General features: G+C 37.6%; 2 protein-coding genes across 2 annotated transcripts; one reads left to right on the top strand and one right to left on the bottom strand.

The window, feature by feature from the left end:
- The first annotated feature begins 429 nt into the window (after positions 1–429).
- LOC133777420 (uncharacterized) lies at positions 430–23,510 on the top strand. The gene is made up of 15 exons (XM_062216989.1): positions 430–772; positions 1,192–1,319; positions 1,444–1,576; positions 2,923–3,079; positions 4,560–4,638; positions 4,942–4,982; positions 5,197–5,313; positions 5,480–5,560; positions 18,156–18,218; positions 18,293–18,344; positions 21,791–21,865; positions 22,667–22,714; positions 22,851–22,886; positions 22,979–23,053; positions 23,195–23,510. The coding sequence occupies exons 1-15, from the start codon at positions 613–615 to the stop codon at positions 23,267–23,269; spliced, it is 1,320 nt and encodes a 439-aa protein (XP_062072973.1). The 5' UTR covers positions 430–612; the 3' UTR covers positions 23,270–23,510.
- LOC133777421 (bifunctional protein FolD 1, mitochondrial) lies at positions 23,491–26,317 on the bottom strand. Its single transcript, XM_062216990.1, has 5 exons — positions 25,885–26,317; positions 25,095–25,411; positions 24,509–24,745; positions 24,243–24,410; positions 23,491–24,020 (listed from the first exon to the last, which is right to left on the bottom strand). The coding sequence occupies exons 1-5, from the start codon at positions 26,102–26,104 to the stop codon at positions 23,850–23,852; spliced, it is 1,113 nt and encodes a 370-aa protein (XP_062072974.1). The 5' UTR covers positions 26,105–26,317; the 3' UTR covers positions 23,491–23,849.
- Positions 26,318–26,970: the final 653 nt, after the last annotated feature.

The following is a 26,970-nucleotide window of genomic DNA, read 5'->3' as shown; positions in this document are numbered from 1 at the left end:
TTCATTACTTAAAAAAAAATTAAAACTCTATTTTAAAAACATGTAGTATTTTTTTTAGTCAGTACTACATGTTCTCCTAACAAAGAGTAGGTTTAAAATTCGAATCTACATATCCAATGTAAAAAAAAATAACAATCTAATTAAAATTGATGTTAATTTCCCAAAATAATTAAAGTTTTCGATCTCAGAGCTACAATTCCTATCCGCGATGATTATTATTTTTCTTTGTTCACTCAGTTGATAATTTTAATCACTCAATAATTTAAATATTTTTAAGAAATTACGCCACTTTATCACCCCTCTGATTTGCTTACTCTCGTAGTATTTTTTAACAAATAAAAATTAATAGTTAGTTAAAATAGAAGGATGTAATAAATATTAAAAATTAATATTTAATCCTCATTGATTCTGTTGGTGAAATGAATAGCGGTGTGGGGCCTCCTAAAGTGGACCTGAAGGCAAAGACGCGAAAGAGCACGCTGCCGTGGACTTTACTTTCTTCTTCTCCGGTTTCGTAGTTCTCATTCTCGTTTCTGACAGACACCAACCCACCAACAACTACAACAAACTTTGTATTGGATCCCCCAACCAAAACAAAAAAAGTGAACAAAAATGGCGTCGACGGAGGGTCTTGTACCTATAACGAGGACTTTCCTTTCTTCTTACTACGACAAATACCCATTTGCCCCTTTATCCGATGACGTCTCTCGACTCTCCTCTCAAATTCGCTCCATGGCTAACGATTTACTCCTTGACCTTCCCCCCTCTCAAGGTATTTTTCAAAATTTGTGTTACAGATTTTCAGGGTATTTTGATGATCCATGTCTAAGGTTGGTTATTAGGGCAATACAATTTTGGTTCTTTCTCTATAGAGCACGGTTATTTTTCTGTTTTCTTAACCTCTCTCCCATTACAGATTAGAAAGTCTTTACATTTAAATCCTTTGCTAATGATAATTGTCTTGAAACACTTTGTTGTGATACTACTATCATGATTTTTAGCTTTTAATGCAACTTAGGAAGCAATCTATTCAATGATTGCATTGTACTGTATGTTCCCAAATGTGATGCTTTTAAGGTACCAAGTATCTCAAACTCATGCTTAAATGGCCTTTTTTTTAAAAAAAAAAAAAATTCGTTTATTGTTTATCTGGGCTTTTCTTGTTTTGTATAATTATTCTCATTTTTTTAGGTGAAAGCTTATTGTTACATGAAGCTGACTCTCCTCCACCCCATAAAATCGATGAAAACATGTGGAAGAATCGAGAGCATATTGAAGAGATTCTCTTCTTACTTGATAAATGCCATTGGCCTCCCACGGTAAAAATAAGATAAAATCTTGCTGTCAAAACTACGTGAAGTGGTGTTATGATGTCTACTTGTGTGGGTCTTATGGTTGTTTTACATTAATCTTAACCATGGATTTTTTCATGACTGAATGCAGCTCCAACAGCAGTCGACGCCTGATGATGCTGAACTTGCTGTTATTTTGGGGCAGATCAAAGATAAATTTCAGAGCACTTTAAAAGCTCTAGAAACATTCCAAGCTACAAATTCTGAACGCGTGTTCAATACAGGTTGATTTTATAGGCATGCTAATTAATGTTTGCATTTCATTAACCTGAAATTTATAATCTTCTATTTTTTTTTGAAATTAAATATTTCACATATTATTTGGTAGTTTGATATTTCACTCACTTTTAATTTCTAGATATCCTGGGTACTAACTGTGGTATTTTCTAAAATTGTATATGAACCCGTGGGATAATGACACTATATTCCTTGTTTTCTCACTTTATGCAGCTTTTTGCAAGCTCTTCTGCTCATGCATATTTCCTTTATGTCAAAAACAGTGAATTCCAAAGGATTTCATAGTTTGGATTCAAACATAAAATGAGATTTAATTTGGTGTAATTTTATAAAATTTATAACTTATATATGTAAATATATATTCAAAATGAGGAAATATTCTCTTCTATCTTTAATTTACTCTTTTCTATCACAATTTTTTTTTATTAAGAGTCAAGCAAAGCCTTAGTGTTTTATGCATTTTCTTTAGATGTTGATGGGAATGAAAATGTAAAGAAACATAGTTAAGGCATGACTATTGTAATTTTGTGAATATTGGGTAGAATTTTACAATTACTGATGGTTTCCTTTGGCTAGCTAATTGATTAGATTTGTATTTGGGGCAGCAAAATAACCATAAAAGCTTTTACATCAAGAGAAGCACATTTTGATGATTCTTGCAGATGTTTTGTTGAAATTGAAAGGTCATAAAACTTTATTACTAGAATTTTCTATGTCAGCATAAATATCAAGCTATTCTTTCAAACTGAATTTTCTCCTTTTGTATAAATAATATATTTAATTTATTTCTTGTTGATATAATTAGTGAAATTTATGTTCTTTCATATGTGCAAAAACTAGTTGACAACAAACAAATCATGTTGAGTGGAATGGACTATTTATTTTTTTTGGGTTGGTCTAGCAGTAAAGGCGAATGCTGGAATGTGTGGGTAGGCGCACTGTTCCAGGGTTCGAATCCCCCTAGACTCAAAATCTTGGGGCCCTCCCAGTTGAACTGCCAGGGCCCTATGGGATTAGTCGGGCTAAACCCAGAATGGACTACTTAATGCAAACACAGTTTTTAACAAAAATTGTAATTTCAATAACTATGAAGCACACCAACAACAATTTGCGTAAGGACTTTGAAAGTATTCAAATGTGATGATTAGTTGGATCTGTACATTGCTGCTTTTCTTGACCAAAAATAATGTTACTTTTAATTCTAATCAATCAGTATAAATATGCAGTTGTTGAACTGCCTGTATTTGCTTGTTTTGATTCTTGGGATTTATAGTAGCATGTGGTAATATTATATATTAATAATTTGATATTTGTATCTTGAATTTTTTTGCAGTTATGACATACATGCCTCAAGATTTTCGAGGAAAGCTTATCAGACAACAAAGAGAACGTTCTGAGAGGAATAAACAAGCCGTGGTTGATGCTTTAATTAATTCTGGAGGAAGTATACATGATCGATATGCTCTTCTCTGGAACCAACAAATGGAGAGGTAAGAGATGCTTGGTGTTCATTATAACATATGAGCATCAGAAGAAAAAGAAGTAGAAGTTTATATTTGTTCTAGGAGTTTAGAGAACTAATAAATTTGAAAATACTTGCACGTAATTTAATAATGAAAACCTACCTTAAATCACGAGCCTAGAGGATTATTTATAGACTGATTAATCACAGTCTTACTCAGAGTCCTTAAGAAGTTCGTTCTCAAGTTGGCTGTTGAAGAAAATAGTAAATGTCATTTCCTTTCATTTGCAATTAAGCTTACTTGGAGCCTTTGTAACCTTGAGCTTTTATTACACCATTTTGATTTCTTTGATGTCAAAAAATTTCTCATCACTATGAACTTCAATAAAGATATCTCTTTTAGAAATCAAGTCAAAACTCAGTGTGGTCATTGAAAGAGAAGTAAAGCTAATTATTTGAACTAGCTTAAGTGCCTTCTACATCTTCATTCACTTTTATATCTTCATTCACTTTTATGTTGAACAACACTTTGAAGATGGCAAGCTTGCTCAATTGCAACTCATCTCTTCTAATATACTCTTTTTTGAACACCATAATGTGAAATTTCTGGTTGTATTTTTAATTGCTGGTGACTTTATCTGTAACTTTAATTTTAATAGTGCTGTCTACCATCCTATTATGATGGCAACAATTGAGCCTTTGCTAACCTTTTCATCTTTGCCCAAGTGCGTATTGCTATTCTGCCTTGGCTTTTCTTGGACAAATTGAGTTGCTTCCACCACATTGCAGCATGTTCTTCAAATTTGTACCACCAATTTAGCTTGTCTTCGATAAATCTCTACAACTCCAAGAAAGTAATCTACTTCGTAAGTCCAATCTAAGAAAATTTCAATAGCAAACGCCTATGAAACTTGAAATTTCATATTTGAAATCATAATCGTGACCAATTGTCCACCACTTCTATTATCATGATTGTGGTCATATTATGAACGATCCTTTCCTTCACTTCTACTATCATGATGGTGTCTCTCGGAGATAAATCTCCAGCTTCCTGTTGCAAGGGTCTGGAATAAACCCCTCTTACCTCATAATTGGTAGTTGGATAAGTCAGTGGGAGAAGCCCAAAATCATACCTTGCAGTGTGATGTCCCCCTTGGTTGGTTTACTTCTCTGATTATTGAAATTAGATTCATATTCAACCTTGCTTGGATACCAATTAAATTAAAGTAACAAAAGACAAAGATGCAGAAGGTTATACTCCTGAGTTTAGAGAACTAAAAAATCTGTAAATACTTGCATGTAATTTAATTGGTGACAACCTAATTATTTATATAAATCATAGTCTCACAAGGTTCCTAAACAAATTAAACTCCTAATAAGTAATAACATAAATAATAAAGAATACTAATGACTCAAAACTATTAAAAATCATATTATGCATTCTAGATCACCATATTTGTCCAGCTATGAACAGAAATTTCAATTAATATCTTTCATTACTCTCCCAGGAGGAAACAGTTAGCTCAGCTTGGTTCAGCTACAGGTGTTTACAAAACCCTTGTGAAGTATTTGGTTGGGGTTCCACAGGTATTGTTCATGTACCATTTTTGCATGTTCGTTCTCTTACGCGGTTTACATGCTACCAGTCATGCAATTCCTTGGACATTACATTTACTAGTTTTCATTTCTACAGTGTTCGATAAAAGCTTTTTACTACTTTATCATAGTTCAGCATGAGTTCTCATATTCATATAGTTGTTGGGTTCAGTTTTAGTAATGTCTTACTCGACTCCCTTGGATGCTTTGTACAAATTGCTGTTTATTTCTATTTCTTGTTTTAAAATTAGTGATATTTTTAGTAAATATGTTGATTTCATTTTTTCAATGCAGGTTTTACTAGATTTTACCCGTCAAATAAATGATGATGATGGGTGCGTTTTAAGGATATTGTGTATCCTCTCCGCTATTTTATCATATTTTGTTGTTCTTTTCTATTTAAGACATTATGTATCTATATATGTGTGTGTGAATGTGTGTACTTCATAAGATATGGATTTTCTATTAGTAAATAAGAAATACAAGTTCAGGAAATCAGTTTGATGTTGTTCAATAGTGGTTAATTTGGAAGCTTATTATTTCTTATAGTCCGATGGAAGAGCAAAGACATCGTTATGGACTGCCTCTATATAAGCTTACAGCAATGGTGCTTTTTATTCGGCTCTTTCTTTCATTGGCTTGGGGCCGGTTTGAGCCTGGAAAGTTGTAAGATTTGTTTCATTTTATTATTTACTTGGATGCTGATATGAACTTTTCAATGCTGATTGATTTTTATTGCTCTTTCCTCCTGAGGCAGTGAGTTTTTATTTTTATTTTGGTTCATTGTTTTCTTTTTTGATGGGTTTATGCTTCTCTGTTTTAAATTGGTCAGAAAGAGGGAAAATGTTGCTGTCTTGGAACTGGCAGTTGATGTCTACACTACTGAGTTCGCAAGGTTCATCACATTTATTAGGTATTGTTCCTTTTTATGTATTCATTAAGTACATTGCTTTATTGGTGAGTTAGAATCTTCATAACTTTGTTATGTTTTAACATGATTCTTTTTTTTTTATTTTTTAAAAAAAAGTTAGTCTTGCACTCAGTGCAAAATACCACCAACTAATCTTTTTTGTTTTTTTATTAAAAAAAATCATATATATATATATTTAGCATGAGTTATATTTGATTCTGGAAACTATGTATTTCTTGTTTTTATGTTTCGTCTAGCAGTTTAGTGATGTAGGACATGGTGAGGAAAGAGAATATAAAAGAGGATTAGAGAGAAGAATTGGTAGAAAAGACGGAAGAAAGAAGATTTAGAGTGGTAGGAAATTCGAATAATTTGTAGTTCTATATAAATAAAACAATTAACATCAAGAGCATAAGCATAGATAAATAAAAGTCCTATATCAACTTAGAAACTTCATATAGGAATTCAAAACTTTATCTCTGAAATTCATAGTACGATAAATCCTAATAATTGATGAAATAAATAATTTGTTTTGTTTCTTATAACAAATAAATAATTACAAAACCTAGTTACCTATAAATTTGTCTGCGTCTGACGATGCTGTGTGATGACATTAATTTCATTAAAATCTATAATTTTGGCTGAAATAACTTGGTGACATTCATTCTATTCCTCCTCAAATGCATTTTACTTCAGTTGCCCATATTTTCTACCTTAAACACGTGACATGGTCAAACAGGCTTCATGGGCTCTCAAGAGAGGCCTGGGCCCAACTGGGACCCAGCAAACAATGGGCAACCAAACCCTATAGGCTCGAACCATGCTAAGCCCAATAAGTAGCTAATAGCACAAGCATAGTAAGGCGTCCGGGCATGAGATGTAGACCCGAGCCAACTTCACGAGCGCACCCAATCTCCATCCTCCGGGATTTAGATTGTGGTGGTGGACGGTCCATTCCAGGAGACAGATCCCATCATGAGGGATCCGGATGAAGTTTTGTAGTCCATCCTCAACATTTCGACTTGCTATCAGGATATGTCCTTCGATCCGTCGCTGCTAACTGATGTCCACCTTGGTAAATGAACTCGGGTCTTTTGTAAATGAACCTGAAACTTGGTAAATGAACCTGGACCATACGTCCGTGTAGAACAAGACCAGTTCTTCATGTAGTTGACGTGTTCCCGAGAAATCTGGCAGTTGGTTTCCTCAACTAACCCGCAAAGAGGGTACGCACGGAACGTACAATGTTCCTAGGGATCGATTCTGCCACAACTCTAGCAGATCCTGTCCCCCGAGTCCCCCTGAGGGCTCACGCTCATCTGTCCGTATCAATGTACAATGGGCAGCTGTAAGGCTCTACCATCCTTAAGCCGGCCTAGTGGGCCTAGACTAAACCATCTGTAATCATGTAACACACTTGTATTATAGCTCCATTAAAGAGCATTTTAATATGCCACCGTTGACCTGTGTATGCTCAGAAGGGAGGGAAAAGTGAGAGGACCACTGCCAAGTCAACAGGGAATTAGTGTAAGAAAGTGGTTATGTGAGTAAGTTTAGCCTAAGGGAAGGTCTAGGGGTACATGTGTGTATCTGAGCAGTATTAGAATAAGTATTGACTAAGGGCCATTTATGTAAGTGTGGAATGTTTGAGTAAGTTGTATTGGAGAGACACAGGCTCTCGAATTTCCTGTTTGTTCAATAAAAGGCTACTATTGCTTCTATTTCTGCTCTATTTCTCTGTTTCAATTACTCTAATTGGTAGGTTCTCCCTATTAATTGGTATCAGAGACACAATCCTCCATGGCAAAGAAGTTTGAGGCGGTAGTGGAGGTTTTGGAAGGCAAGTTTTTGGAGTTTCAGCAGGAGATCTAGACGAAAATGGCTACAATGAAGTCATATGTAGGGTCTTTGAAGGAGGGTATGGCACGAACACCTGCTATGGAGAAGGCCTTGCAGCTAATCGTGGTACAGGTTAATCAACCGACCCACAAGGACGTGGGCGACTCTTCAGCCATTAGCGCTGATCAGGCTCGGCGGGCGGTCGACGACGACATTGTGATGTGCGGACGACCATCGGGCTTTCAGGAGGGCCAACGTCTCACAGTTCCCCTCTAGCGCAGTCTGGCCAGTTGTTCTCGAATCCCTGTTTTGGCAGGGACAACCGTCCACCACGAATGGAACTGCCCCTATTTTTCGGCGAGAATCCAGAGGGGTGGATATATATAGCAGAGCGATATTTCCTACTCTCGAAGATGACAGAGTCTCACATGCTCGAGACAACAATTATCAGTTTGGAAGGGGACGCGTTAACATGGTTTCAGTGGGAAAACCAACAAAGACCAATTACATCTTGGGCAACCTTAAAAACTCTGCTCCTAGGCCGGTTTCGAGCTCAGCCAATCGATTCCATGTCGGAGGAATTTTTGTCAGTGAAGCAAGAATCGATAGTGAAGGAATACCGACTGAAATGGGAGGCGTTGGCTTCTCGGATACTCGATACCCCAGAACGCATCTTGGAAGGCAACTTTGTTAAGGGTTTGTAGGAAGAAATTAAGAGTGCAATTCATATTTTGAAGCCCACGGGCTTGGCCCAAGTAATGGATCTGGCCCAACGGATTGAGGAGGGCCACTTAGGTGGATCGAACCCAACTACTCGGCCATCTACAGCCCGCACCACTGTAAGTTCGATTACACCACATCGTTCTTCCATCTCAGTTTGGACTCCCAAACCGCCATCAACCTTCAGTTCGAACTCTTCTATAGCATCAACTTCAACATTGGCACCGGATGTTACAACAGCCACCATGAAGAGCTCACAAGTACGACACATCACGGATGTGAGCAAAAAGCTTTGCAAATGATGTTAGTGATGGATGAGGAAGAGGGCAGTCCATCCATGGAATCACCACCTCTAACCCCGGAACCTTTGGAAGATATGACGACTGATGAAACCTTGGCAACTTTATCACTGGATTCCTTAGTAGGAATCACCTCAGCCAACACGATGAAATTGGCAAGATAAATTGGGCAACACTCGGTGACAGTGCTCATCGACAGTGGGGCGACACATAATTTCATTTTAGGGGATGTGGTAAAGGCAGCTAGCATTCCCATCACAGCCACATCTTGCTATGGAGTGTTGTTGGGTACTGAGGCAAAGTTTGCACTGATGGGATTTGTAGTTCGGTGGAGCTTGACTTGGGGACTCTTAGGGTCGTTGCTGATTTCCTTCCGTTCGAATTGGGATGCGCGAATGTGATTTTGGGAATCAAATGGCTAGAAACATTGGGCAATATGCAAGTTATTTGGCGGACGATGGTGATGTAGTTTGAAGTTGGGGGTTCTCAGATCACTTTGCAAGGGGACCCCAGCCTTTGTAAGTCTCAAATCTCTCTCAAAGCCATGATTCATACAATGCAGCAAGAGGGCGAAGGATCTTGGGTGGAATTTGGGTCTTTTCTTGTGGAAGAGAAACCCAAAATTTGCTATGCCGCAGGGGTTACCACCTTTAAGGGCAAGAGAGCATACCATATGCTTGAAGGAGGGGATGGGACCAATTAGTGTTCGCCCGTATTGTTATGCACAAGCTCAGAAGGATGAGATAGAGAGATTGATGGCTGAGATGTTGAAGGTCGGTATCGTCCAACCGCACAAGCCCTTTCTCTAGCCCGATACTCTTGGTGAAGAAAAAAGACGAGAGTTGGCGATTTTGTGTGGATTATAGAGCTTTGAATCGGGCTACGGTGGCTGATAAATTTCCTATTCCAGTCATCGATGAGCTGTTAGATGAGTTAGGTGTTCTGTAAGTTGGACCTCAAATCGGGATACCATTAAATTCAGGTTGCTGCCAAGGATGTGGAGAAGACAGCTTTAAGAACACATGAGGGACACTATGAATTCTTAGTTATGCTGTTTGGTCATACAAACACCCTGCCACCTTTCAAGCACTAATGAATGAGGTATTATGTGATTTTTTGCGAAAGTTTGTCTTAGTTTTCTTTGATGACATTTTGGTGTATAGTGCTACTTTGGAGGATCACGAGCAACATTTAGAGATGGTCCTTAACCTATTATGTCAACACAAATTCTATGCTAATCGCAAGAAATGTTTGGGTGCTCAAATCTAGTTAGAGTACTTGGGCCACATCATTTCAGCAGAGAGTGTTTCTGCCGACCCAAGTAAGATAACTGCCGTGGCTGAGTGGCCTATTCCTAAGACATTGCGAGACTTGTGGGGATTTTTGGGTCTCACTGACTATTATCGCAAGTTTGTGAAGGGCTATGGACAGATTGCTCGAACCTTAACTGATTAGTTAAAGAAAGATGCTTTTGGATGATCAGAAGAAGCACAGGTCGCTTTTGTTCGTTTAAAGGAAGCAATGCGTTCAGTACCTGTTCTAGCATTACCTAACTTCTCTATTTCATTTGTTTTGGATCAAATGCGTCGTGCAGCGGGTTAGGGACTTGTTGATGCAAAATTAGCGACCCATTGCCTTCTATAGTTAGGTCCTATCGTCTAGAGCTTTCACCAAGTCAGTTTATGAGCGCGAGTTGATGGCTATTGTGCTAGCAGTACAGAAATGGCACCTTTATTTTTGGGTCGCAAATTTTTAGTCCGTGCAAACCAACGGAGTCTCAAATACTTGCTGGTGCAGAGATTGGTGGCCTCTGAACCCCAAAAATGGCTAAGTTGTTGGGATACGACTTCGATATTGTTTATAGTACTGACTGATAGACTACTATTGACATACGTCTATGCTAGGAAGAAAGGGAAGAATGAAGAGGCTGCCTGGTCAGCAGAGGGTACTGTAGGAAATTAATTGTAGTGAAAGTTGTTATGTGAGTTAGTATAGCCTATGGGCGGGTATACGGGTGCATGTGTGCACACAACAGTGAGAGTATTTGAGTAGGGAGAGTAGCTGTTTGGATGTGTGGATTGTATATCTAAGTTTGTATTTGGTGGAGAGACACAGGCTCTCGAATTCCTGTTAGTTCAATGAAATTTCTCAATTGCTTCCATTTTGGTTTTATCTCTTGGTTTCTGTGATCCTAATTTGGTAGGTCTTACCTATCAATTGTGGACGCTTTGGAAGGGAAATTCTCAGATCTTCAGCAAGAGGTTCAAGCAGAGATGGCAGCAATGAAAGAAGATCTGGGCTCACTGAAAGAAGGGATGGCTTGTATGCCTGCGATGGAGAAGGCTCTCCAATTAATTGTTGCACAGCTGAACCAGTCGGCTCCAAGAGATGTTATCAGCAGTCAGCGCCGACCAAGCTCACTGAGCTGTTGACGGTGAAACAACGACGGGACACCCACCGTCAGGATCGCAGGAAGTTCCATTGGCACCTGCACCGCCAATAATGCCAGTCGACCCGATGTTCACTGGTCCGTGGTTGGGATGGGATTATCGCCCTCCAAGGATGGAGTTACCGTTGTTTTCTGGGGAGAATCCTGAAGGTTGGGTTTTAGAGTAGAACGATATTTCTTGCTGTCCAAAATGACTGAAGCACAAATGCTCGAGACGACTATCATCGGATTGGAAGGAGATGCATTAACTTGGTTTCAGTGGGAGAACCAACGACGAAGGATTACATCATGGGCGACTCTTAAAGCTCTTCTTCTCTCGTGGTTCCGTGCTCAGCCAGTGGGGTCTCTGTCCGAAGAATTTTTATCAGTCAAACAAGAGTCGACGGTGAAAGAGTACAGGCTCAAATGGGAGGCGTTAGCTTCTCGGGTACCCGACACCCCGGAGCATATTTTAGAAGGGACTTTTGTTAAAGGGCTCAATGAAGAAATTAAGAGTGCTATCCACATTTTGAAACCCATGGGCCTAGTCCAAGTAATGGATCTGACCCAACAGATTGAAGAGGAGCACCAAATGTTGGGCGGCCCAATCCCTAGTAATCGGACAACCACTACCAAGCCTATTCTCAACCTGATTTTTCCTTCACGTTCTTCCATATCAGCATGGACACCCAAGCCGCCGTCCACTTACAGTTCGACATCCTCATCATCTTCTCAGGCTCCGTTTCCGACGACAACCAACACGACCATGGCAGGGAAGGGACAACAAGTCCGGCGAATCATAGAGGCAGAATACCAAGATCGGAAAGCTAGAGGGGTGTGCTTCAAGTGTGAAAAAAAAATGACATAGGGGGCATGAATGCGAACAAAAGGCTTTACAAATGATGTTGATATTGGATGAGGAAGAAGGCAGTCCACACATGGAATCCCCACCTCAGACACCAGTTTCGATTGAAGAAATGGTGAGTGAGGAGACAGTAGCTACTTTATCCTTTAACTCACTAGTGGGAATTACCTCAGCCAACACAATGAGTTAGCAGGCAAGATTGGGCAACAACCTGTGACTGTCCTCATAGATAGTGGAGCAACACAATTTTATTTCAGTGGAAGTGGTTAAGGCAGCCAAGATTCCGACCACAACATTGTGCTATGGAGTATTGTTAGGAACGGGAGGAAAGGTGCGTACAAATGGTATTTGTAGCTCTGTGGAATTAGATTTGGGAACTCTTCGGGTTGTGAGTGACTTCCTACCATTGGAGTTGGGAGGGACGGATGTGATTTTGGGAATCAAGTGGTTAGAAATTCTCGGGAACATGCAAGTTAACTAGAAAACGATGGTTATGAAGTTCGAAGTAGGAGGATCTTGGATCACTTTGCAAGGAGACTGCAGCCTTTGTAAATCTCAGATTTCTCTCAAAGCATTGATACATACTGTGCAGCAGGAGGGTGAGGGTTTTTGGGTGGAATTTGGGGCTGTCACAGTTGAGGAGGAACCCAAACGTAGCCCAGTACCGCCAATAGTGGTCACAATTTTGGACAGGTTTGAAGCTGTTTTTCACATGCCACAAGGGCTGCCACCACCACGAGCAAGAGAGCACGCCATTTCGTTGAAGGAAGGAATGGGACTTATTAGTGTGCGACCTTATCGCTATGCCCAAGCTCAAAAAGGTGAAATTGAGAGGTTGATGGCTGATATGTTGCAAGCTGGAAATGTTAGGCCTCGCACGAGTCCCTTCTCAAGTCCAGTACTACTAGTGAAGAAGAAAGATGGAAGTTGACAATTTTGTGTAGACTACAGAGCTTTGAATAGAGCGACAGTGGCTGATAAGTTTCTGATACCGGTCATTGACGAGCTATTGGATGAGTTACATGGTGCCAAAGTATTCTCCAAGTTGGATTTGAAATCTGGTTATCACCAGATTCGAGTTTGTGCCAAGGATGTGGAGAAGACGACATTTCGCACACATGAAGGCCATTATGAGTTTCTCGTTATGCCGTTTGGCCTTGCCAACGCCCCCGCCACTTTTCAAGCATTGATGAACGAGGTATTCCGTGATTTTTTGTGAAAATTTGTACTGGTTTTCTTTGATGACATTTTAGTATATAGCTCCACTCTTGAGGATCATGAGCATCATTTGGGGCTGGTTCTAGATCGATTACATCAGCACCAACTTTATGCAAACTGCAAAAAGTGTCTATTTGCTCGGGACAGGCTTGAATATTTGGGTCACATCATTTCAAAAGGAGTTTCAGCGGACCCTAGCAAGCTGGCTGTTATGGCCGAATGGCCTATTCCCAAGACAATACGTGATTTGAGGGGATTTTTGGGACTCACGGGGTATTATTGAAAGTTTGTACGAGGTTATGGACAGATTGCGGGACCATTAACTGATCAACTGAAGAAGGATGCTTTTGGTTGGTCAGAAGAAGCACAAGCAGCCTTTATTCGTTTGAGGAAGCTATGTGCACAGTGCCGATATTAGCTTTGCCTGACTTCTCTATTCCCTTTATACTAGAAGCAGATGCCTCAGGCAATGGATTAGGAGCAGTCCTTATGCAAAATCAGCGACCCATAGCGTTTTACAGTAAAGTCTTATCTTCGCGAGCTCGAACTAAGTTAGTCTATGAACGAGAACTGATGGCAATTGTATTAGCAATATAGAAGTGGCGTCCTTATTTGTTGGGTCGCAAGTTCTTGGTTCGCACAGACCAACAAAGTCTAAAATACTTGTTGGAACAAAGATTAGTGGCTCCCGAGCATTAAAAATGGCTAACTAAGTTGCTGGGTTATGATTTTGACATTGTGTATAAGCCGGGTGTAGAAAATAAAGCAGCTAATGCCCTCTCTAGGCTCCATCAGGAGGTGTCCTTAACTGCCATATCCGTACTGTCACTCATTTCCATTCCAGACTTGCAATCACATGTCTAGACAGATTCGGCATTGGCAAAAATCGTCCAAGAAATCAGTCTTGGTCGGGATATAGGAGGCTATTCTTTAGTACAGGGTTGCTTGAAGTTTCGAGGGAGACTGGTTATCCCATCTTCATCGCCATTCATTCTTATGTTACTTCAAGAGTACCATGGCAACAACATAGGAGGAGAGGACATTGTGGGGTATTCAAGACATTTCAGCGGTTGGCGAGGGATCTATATTGGGCAGGTATGAGGAAGGATGTGCAAAAGTTTGTTGCGGAGTGTGCCACCTGCCAACAAAGCAAATATTTGGCCCAATCCCTAGCTGGTTTACTGCAGCCATTATCCATTCCCGAACAAATTTGGGAGGATATATCAATGGACTTTATTGAGGGCTTACCCGTATCCAATGGCTTCGATACCATATTTGTGGTGGTGGATAGACTCACCAACTATAGCCATTTTATACCCCTTTGTCACTCATTTTCAGCAACTACAGTGGCCACAATTTTCGTGAGGGAAGTGGTAAGATTACATGGGATACCAAGGTCCATTGTGTCCGATCGTGACAAGGTGTTTATGAGCATTTTCTGGAAAGAGTTATTTCGTTTGCAAGGAACCCAACTCAAGCATAGTACTTCATATCATCCACAATCTGATGGGCAAACAGAGGTTGATAATAGGTGCCTTGAGATGTATTTACGTTGCTTTGTGAGTACAAAACCCAAACAGTGGGTAGGGTGGCTGCCTTGGGCAGAATTTTGGTACAACACTTCGTACCATACTTCAGCCGGAATGACTCCCTTTCTAGCCGTGTATCACAGAGAACCACCACCATTGATTAGATTTGAAAATGGCAGCACCAAGGTTTCGGCAGTTGAGGACAATTTGAGAGCAAGGGACGAGGTATTGGAGTTACTCAAGCTGAATCTTCAGCGAGCATAGCAAACGATGAAGATACAAGCGGATCGGGGGAGAAGAGATGTCCAATTTATAGTTGGGGACCTGGTCTATGTGAAGTTGAGACCCTACAGACAGCGATCCGTGGCTAAACGTCAGAATGAGAAGCTAGCTCCACGTTTTTTTGGACCTTTTCCAGTGTTGGCTAGAGTAGGAAGGAACAGCTGCCTATCGCCTGAAACTACCCCCAGATTCAAACATTCACCCAGTTTTTCATGTGTCCCTCCTTCGTGCCGCTTTGGGATCGCACCAACAGGCGTTGGAGTTACCTTCGGGGCTGACAGCAGACATGGAATGGATACTTACACCTGAGAAGGTGCTAGATGTGTGCCTAGGTACACACAAGACCCCTCCACAGGCTTTGATCAAATGGGTCAATCTTCTTGAGTTTGAAGCAACATGGGAAGACTTTCCAATATTGCAGCAGTAGTTTCCTGAGTTCCACCTTGAGGACAAGGTGAATCTTTGGGCAGGGGTATTGATAGACCACTATTGACATACGTCTATGTTAGGAAGAAAGGGAAAAATGAAGAGGCTGCCAGGTCAGCAGAGGGTACTGTAGGAAATTAATTGTAGTGAAAGTTGTTATGTGAGTTAGTATAGCCTATGGGCGGGTATAGGGGTGCATGTGTGCACACAACAATGAGAGTATTTGAGTAGGGAGAGTAGCTGTTTGGGTGTGTGGATTGTATATTTAAGTTTGTATTTGGAGAGACACAGGCTCTCGAATTCCTGTTAGTTCAATGAAATTTCTCTGCTTCCATTTTGGTTCTATTTCTTTGTTTCTGTGATCCTAATTTGGCAGGTCTTACCTATCAATGACCTTGAGAACAAGGCAGCAAATGCACTTTCTAGAGTGTATCAGGAGGTATCTTTGACAACCATTTCAGCACCGACTCTTATTTCTGTCTCGGACTTACAGGCACCCGTGCTGGCAGATCTAGCATTGGCAAAAATCATCCACGAACTTAAACAGGGCCGGGATAAGGGGGTTATTCATTGGTTCAAGGGTATTTTAAGTTTCGTGGCCGATTGGTTGTTCCATCTTCTTCACTGTTCATACCACTACTACTTCAGGAGTATCATAGCAATAGTATGGGAGGCCATTCGGGGGTGTTTAAGACATTCCAGCGATTGGCAAGGGATTTGTATTGGGCTGGTATGAGACGAGATGTCCAACAATATGTCTCAGCGTGTGCCGTTTGTCAGCAGAATAAGTACTTACCGCAATCACCGGCAGGATTGCTTCAGCCACTCATTCCGGATCAGACTAGGAAGACATTTCGATGGACTTCATTGAGGGATTACTGCTGTCCAATGGATTTGATACAATCTTTACACTTCATCTCACTTCGCCCTCCATTTTCAGCAACTCCTATTGCCACAGTGTTTGTTAGAGAGGTAGTAAGGTTGCATGGTATCCCAAGATCCATTGTGTTCGACAGAGACAAGGTCTTTATGAGCATATTTTGGAAGGAGTTATTTTGTTTACAAGGAACCCATCTCAAACATAGTACCACTTGCCATCCGCAATCCGATGGACAAACGGAGGTCGTTAATAGATGCCTTAAGACTTACTTGTGATGCTTTGTGAGTACCAAACCCAAACAGTGGGTGATGTGGCTGCCTTGCGCAGAATTCTGGAACACTTCATATCACACGACGGCTGGGATGACACCTTTCTTGGCAGTATACGGTAGGGACCCTCCCCCATTTGTTAAATTTGAGCTTGGGACTACCAAAGTTTTAGCAGTGGAAGATAACTTGCGAGCTCAGGATGAAGTGTTGGAGTTACTCAAGTTGAACCTTCAACAAGCACAACAAAAAATTAAGATACACGCTGATCAGAAGCGTCGAGATGTCTAATTTGCTTTGGGCGACTTGGTGTATGTGAAGTTGCGCCCTTATCGACAAAGGTTAGTGGCAAAACGTCGCAATGAGAAGCTGGCCCCCCGTTTCTTTGGACCATTTCCAGTACTGGCACGGGTTGGAACAACTACCTATCGTCTCCAATTGCCCCCAGATTCCACCACTCATCTAGTGTTCCACGTTTCCTTGCTTTGGGCTGCCTTGGGATCACAATAGCAAGCCTCTGAGCTACCTCCAGAGCTAGCAGCAGACCTCGAATGGATCCTCACACCTGAGAAGGTATTGGATGTGTGTCTGGGCACTCACAAGACTCCTCCGCAAGCCTTGATCAAGTGGGTTAATCTTCTAGAATTTGAGGCAACTTGGGAAGATTTTCCGGTGCTGCAGCAACAATTTCTTGACTTCCACCTTGAGGACAAGGTGTCTTTGGGCAGGGGTATTGATAGGCCACCATTGACCTATGTGTATGCTTTGAAGGGAGGGAAAAGTGAGAGGACCACTGCCAAGTCAGCAGAGATTAGTGCAGCAGGGAATTAGTGTAAGAAAGTGGTTATGTGAGTAAGTTTAGCCTAAGGGAAGGTCTAGGGGTACATGTGTGTACCTGAGCAGTGTTAGAATAAGTACTGAGTAAGGGCCATTTATGTAAGTGTGGAATGTTTGAGAAAGTTATATTGGAGAGACAGGCTCTCGAATTTCCTGTTAGTTCAATGAAATGCTGCTATTGCTACTATTTTTGCACTATTTCTCTGTTTCAATTACTCTAATTGGCAGGTTCTCCTTATCACATTTATGCTTGTATCTTTATTGGGTCTGGATTAGTCTGACCTATGCCACATGACCACCTATAAATAGGGTCATTTGTGTGTGCATGGTAGCATGGATTCGATTTCTCATGCACACATAAACGCTGCTGAATTTGCAGAAAACCTCTATTACTAAACTCTCTAAAACTCAATACTATTCACTCGTGGACTAAGGCTCATTAACGCCCCATCCACGTAAAAATTGTGATCTTATTCATTTCTTTGCCTTTTTTTCTAGCTCTTATTTCTCAATTTATTTGTAGTTTCCGAAAAACTAGGTAAACAACTTCCTTTACCAGAATAAACTTGTTTTTGAGAATTAAAAAAAATGATTGAGGGATTCCTTTGAATGTTTCTGTTGCCTAATTGATGCTTCCTTCTCCATCACCTCGGGGTTTTCTTCTTGGTTATTTTTTTCTTTCAGGAATACCTAGAAGGGAGCGAGGGCAAATGCATATTCATATTTTTTTTCTCTTCCTCTCTCAATTTCTTATTTTGATTGATGTCTGTTCAAATTAATTATTTTCATTTATATGATAGTCTATTCCTGTTGCTGGTGGTTAGATGTTTTGTTTTGCTTAATCCCAAATTGAATAGAAAATGAATCTTCTACCATATTCATGAGAAAAGTTTTATGATGAAGCTCCTGTAACTGGTCATAAATAGATAGCATTTGTAGGTAATTGTTACTTATGTGTGTTCTATCAATTTCTTTTTTGATTAATGTCTTTTTTCTACTTTTCTTATAGTGAGGTCTTCGCAAATTCACCCTTCTTTATCTCAGCAGAGGAAGCTGGTGCATTGGAGGGAAGGTACATTTCCATGTTTTATGCATTATGCATGACTGTATAATTCATTCTGCATTCTCATATCATCCTTTCAACAGGAAAAATGATGATTACAAAGAAATAATTGTTCCAGCTGGAAAAAGGCACGAGGTTTGTTTTGAAATTTATTTTTAAGATTTTATCATTAATGACTTCTTTGCATTCTAAGTTTCTCTAATCAGCATAGTGCCTGCTCGTGCGTTGTGAACAAGGATGAAAATATGGGTATTTATGAAAATATCTATACTCTAATTTTATAGAAATATTGGAGAAAATTTTGATATCAATGGAAATATAAAGAAAATTTACTGATGTATAAATATTTTTTAAAAGATATAAAAAATTTATTAAAAATTTAAAAAATAAATATATTCAATAATATATGAATTAAAATAATTATTCTAACAAATATTATAAATCTAACAATAATTATATTATTATCATATGATAATATAATTATATTCAATTAAAAGAAACAATAATTATATTCAATAATTATTTCAAACATTCTTTATATAGTATAATATATTTATAATAATTATACAAATATGCAGTAACACTTATTCAAATCATATGCCTATCTATAAGTATATAAAATATTTCTTACAAAATTCACGTATCATATGTGATATAGATATTTATCTATTCCGTTTCATAATCAAAATATCTTCTATATATCGCTAATATTAGTGAATTAACTAAACAAATTCAAAATTATGATTTTATCCATTTTTACGATATTTCTTCGATATCTCAAGAGATATTCTTACAGAAATTTTTTTTTCACTAAAAATAATATCGAAGCTCTGTTTTTTCCGATACATCGGTGACATATCAACTGATTGTATTGGTTTTTTAAACCAATATGAATGTCTATAATGCACTTGTGATCTTATGTTGATAGCATGTTTTAATTACAGGGCCCATTCCTTTTTTTTACGATGACTTTTTCTCTTTTGATTATTAATTTTATGTTTCTCAACAAAATTATAAACCTTTTTAAGAGAAATATAAATCATTGAGCCAAAATAAGACAGATAATTTTTTTTATTATGTTAGTATGAAGATAGAACAGGTAATACAAAAGCTGGTCACATCTTTTTACTCTGAAGGTATAACACACCCACTCAAACACAACAAGATGTATTTGTATACATTCATATGTAAGTGAGATAAATTGTCATGTAAATATAAGATTTTTCCAGATTTCTCATGTTGATATTTCCTTGTCCATTGTCCATGCCATAATTTCTTCAGATAAATGTTTTATTATATTTCGAAACTATTTTTTATTGTTATAAACAAGTTTGTTCTCTTAATATGGTAAGTGCAATAAAGTGTGCTCATTTTACGAGAAGAAAATTGTGAACAAGAACAAGTGTAGTAAACTAGATTCTACGAAAGATGACTAATTCTTATGCAGAAAGCAATATGCTTAGTAAGCCAAGTAATTAGGAACTCTGAAAATTTATTGATATATTTATATGTTCGTTTTTCTTACTACCAAAGAAAAAAACGACAGACCTTGTATTATTAATGATTGAGAAATAATAAAAGAGAGTGTAGAGTGGAAACACTCAAAAGAATACAATACAAGGGAAATATAGGGGGTGTTTGGCACCTTAATTAAAAAACTGTTTTTTGTTTTTAAAAGCTAAAAACTGTTTTCTGAAAACAAGTGGGGGTGTTTGGCATTGTTTTCAGAAAACAATTTTTAAAAACAAAGTTACAAAAAACAGAAAATTTTGAGAACAACAAAAAGTTGTTTTCTGTTGTTCTCAAATTTTTTTTCATAACTTTACTTCTTATTTTTCATCATTTTTTCTTTCAAATTATTTTATCTCATTATTTATTACAAACTTTTAAAATATTTTTCTCTTTGTAAATATATTTGTTAATTTTTTTATTTAAGATTTAAAAAAAAATAAAACTAAAAAATTGTTTTTAGAAAACATTAACCAAACACCTCTTATTTTTTGAAAACTACAAAAATAGTTTTCTGTTATCATTTCTGAGAACAAAATTTTGAAAACAAAAAACAGAAAACAATGCCAAACAGGCCCATAAAGTTTGCATAAGATACTTCCATTCTATGATTAAATTAGAAAAGAAAACTCCTTTAATTTTTTTTACATTATGTTGGAATATATGGAAATATCTTATTATAACCTAAGATATGCTTGTTGTGTATAGTTTGAATTTGTATTTCCTTATTCTAAGGAGTTGTTTAGTTAGATTCCTTAATTCTACGGTTGCTCTCCTATATTCTCTCTTCTAGTACATGTTGTAGAATAGCTTATAAATAAGCTTGTAATCTGATATTCCAAATTAGTTAGAAAAATAAAATTATTTCAATTCTTTTTCCACACATTATATTAGCCATTCAACTACCAAGTGTCAATCTTATCCCATAAACTTTTCTTTTTGTCCTCCATATCTTCAAAACAAAATTATATTTTTTTGAAGGATTATACTACTTCACTACCCTCACTTTAGTAACGGCTTACACCCCTCTTTTAATAAATACCAAAATACTACCATTTATTTTACAAATCAGTACAAAAACATACCCTTGAACATAAATTTTAATAACATTTATTTTCAATACCAAAATATCCCTATTAAAGTGGTATAATCTCTTTTTTTTTTATTCGAAGCATAGAACTCACCAACAGCTATTACAGCTACCTTCGAAAGAAGTTGTCTCTTACTTTACCGCCAACTATTTCCATAGTTAATAAATTTGTAGTGTTGTGGGATACACCACTATAAACAGAATTCTTCTAACACTTAACCACAGCACATTGAAAATCTGCAGTGTAGAAATAGATTGTCGTCAACTGTCTCCATTTTGTTTCTACAGCACATAGCTCAATTGATTTTAAAAGTTCACATTATGTTATTACTGACTATTAATGTAAACTGATGGATGCTGAGCAGCAATAGTCAGATGAATAAAAGCATTAGTTTTGTTAATTCAATATATTTTTTTCTTTTTGGTTTGTGTGCTTTCTTGTCTGTTCCATATATAATCATACTTGTTTTGAAAGAATTATGCAGTGTGGTTTCTGTAACAAAATAAGTTATAATTAGAAATGGATAGCCATTTAAAATGGCTAAATACTATTTAGATTACGTTAAATGTAGTTTCCTGGATCAATATGTTAAATACTATTGATCCATCCTTTGGTTCGCTTGAATTTAGGTCTGTTTGGATGCAAGTCAATTGTTGATTATCGATGTTCGCAATTGTATGAATCAGAAATATCCCAAGATGAAAATTTAGTGTTATGAAATTAGTTAACCTCTATATAATTTTCTAGGTCCAATTGAAATCTGCCATCATGAAATCATAAATCTTTATTAAGCATTTATGTTCAGATGGTTCAATGAAAAGAAAACAAGATTTTAAGAGAGATGGAGAATCGTTAAGGTTTGGAAAAAAATCATAATTCCTTTCAGTGGTTAGGATTTGCTACTCTAGTGCTCAAATTTTTAATATACATATATAAATATATGTGTGTGTGTTAACCATTTGCTTTTTAATACGCTTGCAGGTTTTGCTGTCAGTAGATGCAATTAATTCATACATCGCATGGGATTTCTCTGTAGTACAGGGCAAGATAACTGTGGTATTGTACCTAAACCTTTATTGGTGCCCTCTCTTGATAGTGACTTTTCTTTCAGTTTATTATAATAGAAGGTATGAATGGAATGGGTTGGAGTGAGGATTATCAAATTATTTCTCCCTGTTCTGTTTTAGGTTTGTTTTTTTTTTCCACTTAAATTTATTTATTTATATATATATTTTTGTTGTTGGGGGGTGTTGAGAAGCTTTTCATTCAGTAATCATTGAATTTTAGTTTGGTGTTTTCAACTATGAAACGACTGACTGTGAGTTCCCTTCCCTTAGTTTATTTCTTTTCCAATTGTATACTGGCCGGGCAACTGATAAGCCCACCATTCTTTGTACTTTATGTATGGCGTAATAAGAAGGGGATTAGCATGCTCATGTCTCCCAGGGGCTTTTTGGGTATTGTACAAGTGCCTTATTCTTATTGGTTTATTACATTCTGGATTTGAGTTAGGCTTCATTTTTGCTGCTGTGGCTTTTCTTGAGAAATGACTTACGCGTGTATAGGGGTGAGCTTATTGCTTTGTGGGAGGGTATGGAATTTGGGAGAGTCCGGGTCTCTCAAAATCCTGGTGTACCTTTTTTCTCCATTTATGAATTCAATTTCCACTTGAAATTTCGTAGTTGCTTCTGTTTGTGTGTGCACTTTCTATTAGTAACTACATAATGAATTTAGTCAACTGAAGTGGGATCTTACCATAAAAACATCTGAAGGAAATTTGTAATTTTGAAACTTGTGCAACAACTTCTGTAAAATTTAAGACTACATACAATACTTATTGAGCTGTATGTGTGTCAGGATATTGGATTTAGTGTGGAGTACACAAATCCGTCTGGTGAAAAAACTGTGAGTTGGTCTCTTATTCTTGCTTTCATACTAATTTCAATGATGTTTCGATTTTATTCCCTCCACATATCATTCTTTTCATTTTTCACTATTTTTTAACGTCCTCTAATTAAACTGATAATTGTTTGTGGCACAGCTAATTTTACCTTATCGACGTTGTGAATCTGATCAAGTGAGTTTATATTATTACCCCTGTGGCTATTTTGTTGTTGCTAACACTTTGAATCATAATTGCTTAATTTTCATTGGGATTCATTTCTTCAGGGTAACTTTTGCACGTGCATGGCCGGAGACTACAGACTAATTTGGGACAACTCATATGCAAATTTTTTTAAGAAGGTATTCTGAATGTTTTACAGCCTCCAAAATCAATAATTTCTTAACTATCACCTCTTTCTTTATTTTTTGCCACATTTTTATGATAAGTTTATTCGAGTCACTTAAAACGTAGCTCTCTCTCTTTTTTGATTGATTGAATAGGCTCTACGTTACAAAGTGGATTGTATACCTCCAGTTGTAGAGCCATTACCAGCCGGAACCCAAGTTAAAGAATGAGGGGGCATAATTGTAGCATTAACATTACATTCGTTCTCGTGAAGTTGCATGTTCATGTATTTGCGTTGGGTTTGTGATTCATAATATTACTAGTATTATTATTCTCTCACCGTAGGTTGGTTCCCTTTATGGGTTCTCCACGCTCCATTGAGATTCAACAATTGGTTGGTTCAGAATGTACTATATTTGTAGGATTACTTGTATATAATTTAAACCTGGCATCAGCAAAGTCGATTCTTAAGTCTATATCTCAATTAACTAGAACGTAAAATCTCCATTAACAAGGCTTATTATGCCGAGCAATCTTATACCCCCTCGCCAATAAATAAATAAAATGCCTTTTGACTACAGCACCCTTCGAAATACAGATCTTTTAAACAAATACTAAAACCATTTAAACTCTGAGAACTCTTGCCAGCGTTTTCTATGGCTACGACCTACAAGTTAATACTGACTGACCACTTGAACAACTTCCAGCTTCTAAGCATTGTTGGCTGCAATGCCATATCATCTAAGAACATAAAGTTGAGGCCAATGCTGTGAGAAATTGGATCATGTGCTGCTGCGTAAATATCCCAAATCAAATGAAGTTGTAAGCTCGTTTTGCAGCGCCAAGGGTGTTACAAAGGAGCATGGCAATGGTCATAGGTCCAATTCCTCCAGGAACCGGGGTAATGGCTGATGCCACCCTTGCTGCTTCTTCATAACAAACATCTCCCAATAGACGGTAACCACACTCGCAGCTGGCATCCTGCAAATTTAATTAAAGGATCCTCTGATCTAAATTTGGAAGATTAACATGAATTCAAAAGTTTCTACATTTGAAAGATTGATATGAATTCAAGTCTGGTTGCTGACTCTGAGCCAAGCACGTTGTCAACTCGGTAGTCAGTGATGAGAATGTAACACATATGTAAAAGGTACAATTACAATGCAACTTCAACAGTAAGAAACAATGAGAAGTTTACCATACCTCTATTGGATTAGTTCCCACATCTATAACAACAGCACCAGGCTTTACCCAATTTCCACGCACCAAGTTAGGCATTCCCACGGCGGTTATTAAAATGTCAGCTTCACGCGTGATGTGTTCTGGGTTTTCTGTGAATGCATGGACAACGCTAACTGTGGCGTGGTGTCTCTGTAGAAAAATATTAACTAATGTACTTAAATATTAGAATATGAGCAATTTGAGTATATTTATATCAGTATATTCTTTTTAAAAAAAAATAGTATTACCTGCAACAGCAATGATGCAGGCAATCCAACGATGTTACTTCTTCCTATCACAACAGCTTTCTTCCCCATCATTTCAATGCCAGATCTGATTAACAGCTCGATGCAACCCTTTGGAGTACAGGAAATGAACAATGGCTCCCTCCCTCTCATGGCAATATTTCCTATGTTGATTGGATGGAAACCGTCTACATCTTTTTCCAGGCTCAGCACATCTGAAATTTTTCTGACATCCAAATGCTGTCCCAGACATTCTGTTGTAAGTCATCACACAACACGAGCAAGTTCTGATATTTCATGCATCAAAATCTCAGCTATTACTTGGTTTACATGTTATCTCAGTAAAGCTTTACTATAGGAAATTTATCAAATTGTATTTCATCATAATCCTTTATCTAATATGTTCATAACTTTTCAACATCTATGTTAGAACAAGTTCATCATAACCAAATCTAATATTAATATTATGACAGATGCCTCAAGTAAAATGAACAACAAAGAAAGATAAAGGCTCCCAATCAAGGAGATTACATATTTTAATTTCAAATACTGCAAAGCAAGGGGTAATTCTCACAGATTTGAAACTTACCTGAGGCAGAGGAAGCTGCACAAGGATACCATGAAAAGATGGATCAACATTAAAACTCGCCACAGCATTTAGTAATTCATCTTCTGTGCAATCATTTGGGAGCGCAGTTACTGTTGACACCATTCCTACTTCCTCACAAGCAAGAATCTTGTTGCGAACATATGTTTGCGAGTCCCTTCTTTCTCCCACCATAATTACAGCCAAGCCAGGAACATTTCCAATGGAATCTTCCATCCTCCTTACCTCACAAGCAATTTTTGACCTGATTTCATCTGCCATCAACTGGCCATTAATTACTGCAGCAGCCTGCTCATTGGCTGTGATGAAGATCAGATATGGAATCAGTCAAACCAAGTTTTAAGAGAAAACACTTAAAGGGAGCCATACATACACACATTACATATTAAATCAATGATAAGATTTTGGTAATTTTGATGACTGAATTAATTCTTCCAAGTATTCTCTCTTCAATGTTACACTTACAAGTTTTTATTGAATAACAATTCATAGGGAACATAGGCAATGCATTATTTGACTTCATTTTCCTTGCATCGATTTTAAACAAAACACACATATAACAAGAGCTCATTCATATCAGCCCCAAATTCAAACTCTAGTTGCTGAAGTATTAGTGCACCAAAAAATTACAAGAATGATTAAGCCACTAACTAAAACTGCAATATGATAAACCCATCACATTGAAACAATTTTCCAACCCAAGTTCAACGGTTTACAGCCATCAAATTACTTGAATGTAGAAATCCCATTAGGGACGAGAGGCATTACTTACAGAAATTTCGATTCGATGGAAATTGGAAATAGGTATCATTGTTGGGAGCCCAAACGTCAGGGGAGTCCAAGGAGACAAGAGGTGGGGACATAAGAATTTGGCAGCCATGGTTGTCCTTGAGGATACTATTATGGGCCATGGTTGTAAATGAGCTTCTCTGTCTTAGTGCCTTGTTCTGCCATGACGCTGTCATTCTTCGCATAAAATACCCAACCATCATGTTTCTACAACTCTTCACTCCAAACTTTTCAACTTCTCTTAGACCATTTTAAGTTTGGTTTGAGAGTCAGTCAAAGATTGAAAGAAGTGAGTGAAAGAGCATAAAGCCACAAATGGGGATGGAGGCTTAGCCCTGAAATTAGCAGCGACATTAATTAATTTCATGGCTTGCAGAACGCCAAAAGAACCCGACTGTCCCATACGAATGCAACCCACCCACCCAAATTTAACCCGACATTATTTGTAGAGAAATTATAGTAAATTGTGCCGAACAATGACATAAAGAAGCTAAGGGAAATTTTACTTTTAACGCATTAAATGATATCATATAACAAAATATACCAAGTTAAAAAAATATTACATTTTTATTATAGTATTAATTGGATTCCCAAAATACCCTTATCATAAATTTCCATATTTTTTTCTCTAATTGCTTTCTTCATCTCTATCTCTCACGTTTTCTCTCTCTATCTTTCAAGCTCTTATACAAAAAAAAAAAAAAAAACAAGGCAGCTTAATCTATACAAATTTTTGAGCTTGGATTTCAAGAACAAGTTGTGAATCATTTCAAGGTAAGAATTTCATTTTGGATTTCAGATAAAAATCGTATGAGTAAGTGTATATTCGTTATATGTAGTGAGGAAACTTGTTTATCAATATTGCTTTTGCTATTTCGAACAGATCTGTGTATGCCTTCATGTTTTATTGTAATTTTTCAATGTCGGAATGAATTTTCTCTCCTTTCTTAGTTTTTTTTTTCTAGATTTTTTGTCTGCCTCGATGGTCCTCGATAAAACCCTCATATGTTTATATTATTTTTCTACCTCGATATGTCTCGATGGACCTTGATAAAACCCTCACACATTT

Source organism: Humulus lupulus, chromosome 5 (assembly GCF_963169125.1).
Source record: "Humulus lupulus chromosome 5, drHumLupu1.1, whole genome shotgun sequence".
Classification (NCBI taxonomy): domain Eukaryota; kingdom Viridiplantae; phylum Streptophyta; class Magnoliopsida; order Rosales; family Cannabaceae; genus Humulus; species Humulus lupulus.
The sequence above is the reverse complement of the archived record's forward strand: the minus strand, read 5'-3'. Positions and strand labels throughout refer to the sequence as shown.

What these genes read in the sequence shown, in the direction of transcription:
- LOC133777421 (XM_062216990.1), bottom strand. Translation starts at nt 26,104, where the DNA reads ATGATGGTTGGGTATTTTATGCGAAGAATGACAGCGTCATGGCAGAAC. An exon ending in CTGCATCATTGCTGTTGCAG is followed by an intron (nt 24,411 to 24,508) that starts GTAATACTATTT and finishes ATTTTTCTACAG; the next exon opens with AGACACCACGCCACAGTTAG. An exon ending in TGGGAACTAATCCAATAGAG is followed by an intron (nt 24,021 to 24,242) that starts GTATGGTAAACT and finishes TTAAATTTGCAG; the next exon opens with GATGCCAGCTGCGAGTGTGG.
- LOC133777420 (XM_062216989.1), top strand. Translation starts at nt 613, where the DNA reads ATGGCGTCGACGGAGGGTCTTGTACCTATAACGAGGACTTTCCTTTCT. An exon ending in TGACCTTCCCCCCTCTCAAG is followed by an intron (nt 773 to 1,191) that starts GTATTTTTCAAA and finishes TCATTTTTTTAG; the next exon opens with GTGAAAGCTTATTGTTACAT. An exon ending in TGAACGCGTGTTCAATACAG is followed by an intron (nt 1,577 to 2,922) that starts GTTGATTTTATA and finishes ATTTTTTTGCAG; the next exon opens with TTATGACATACATGCCTCAA.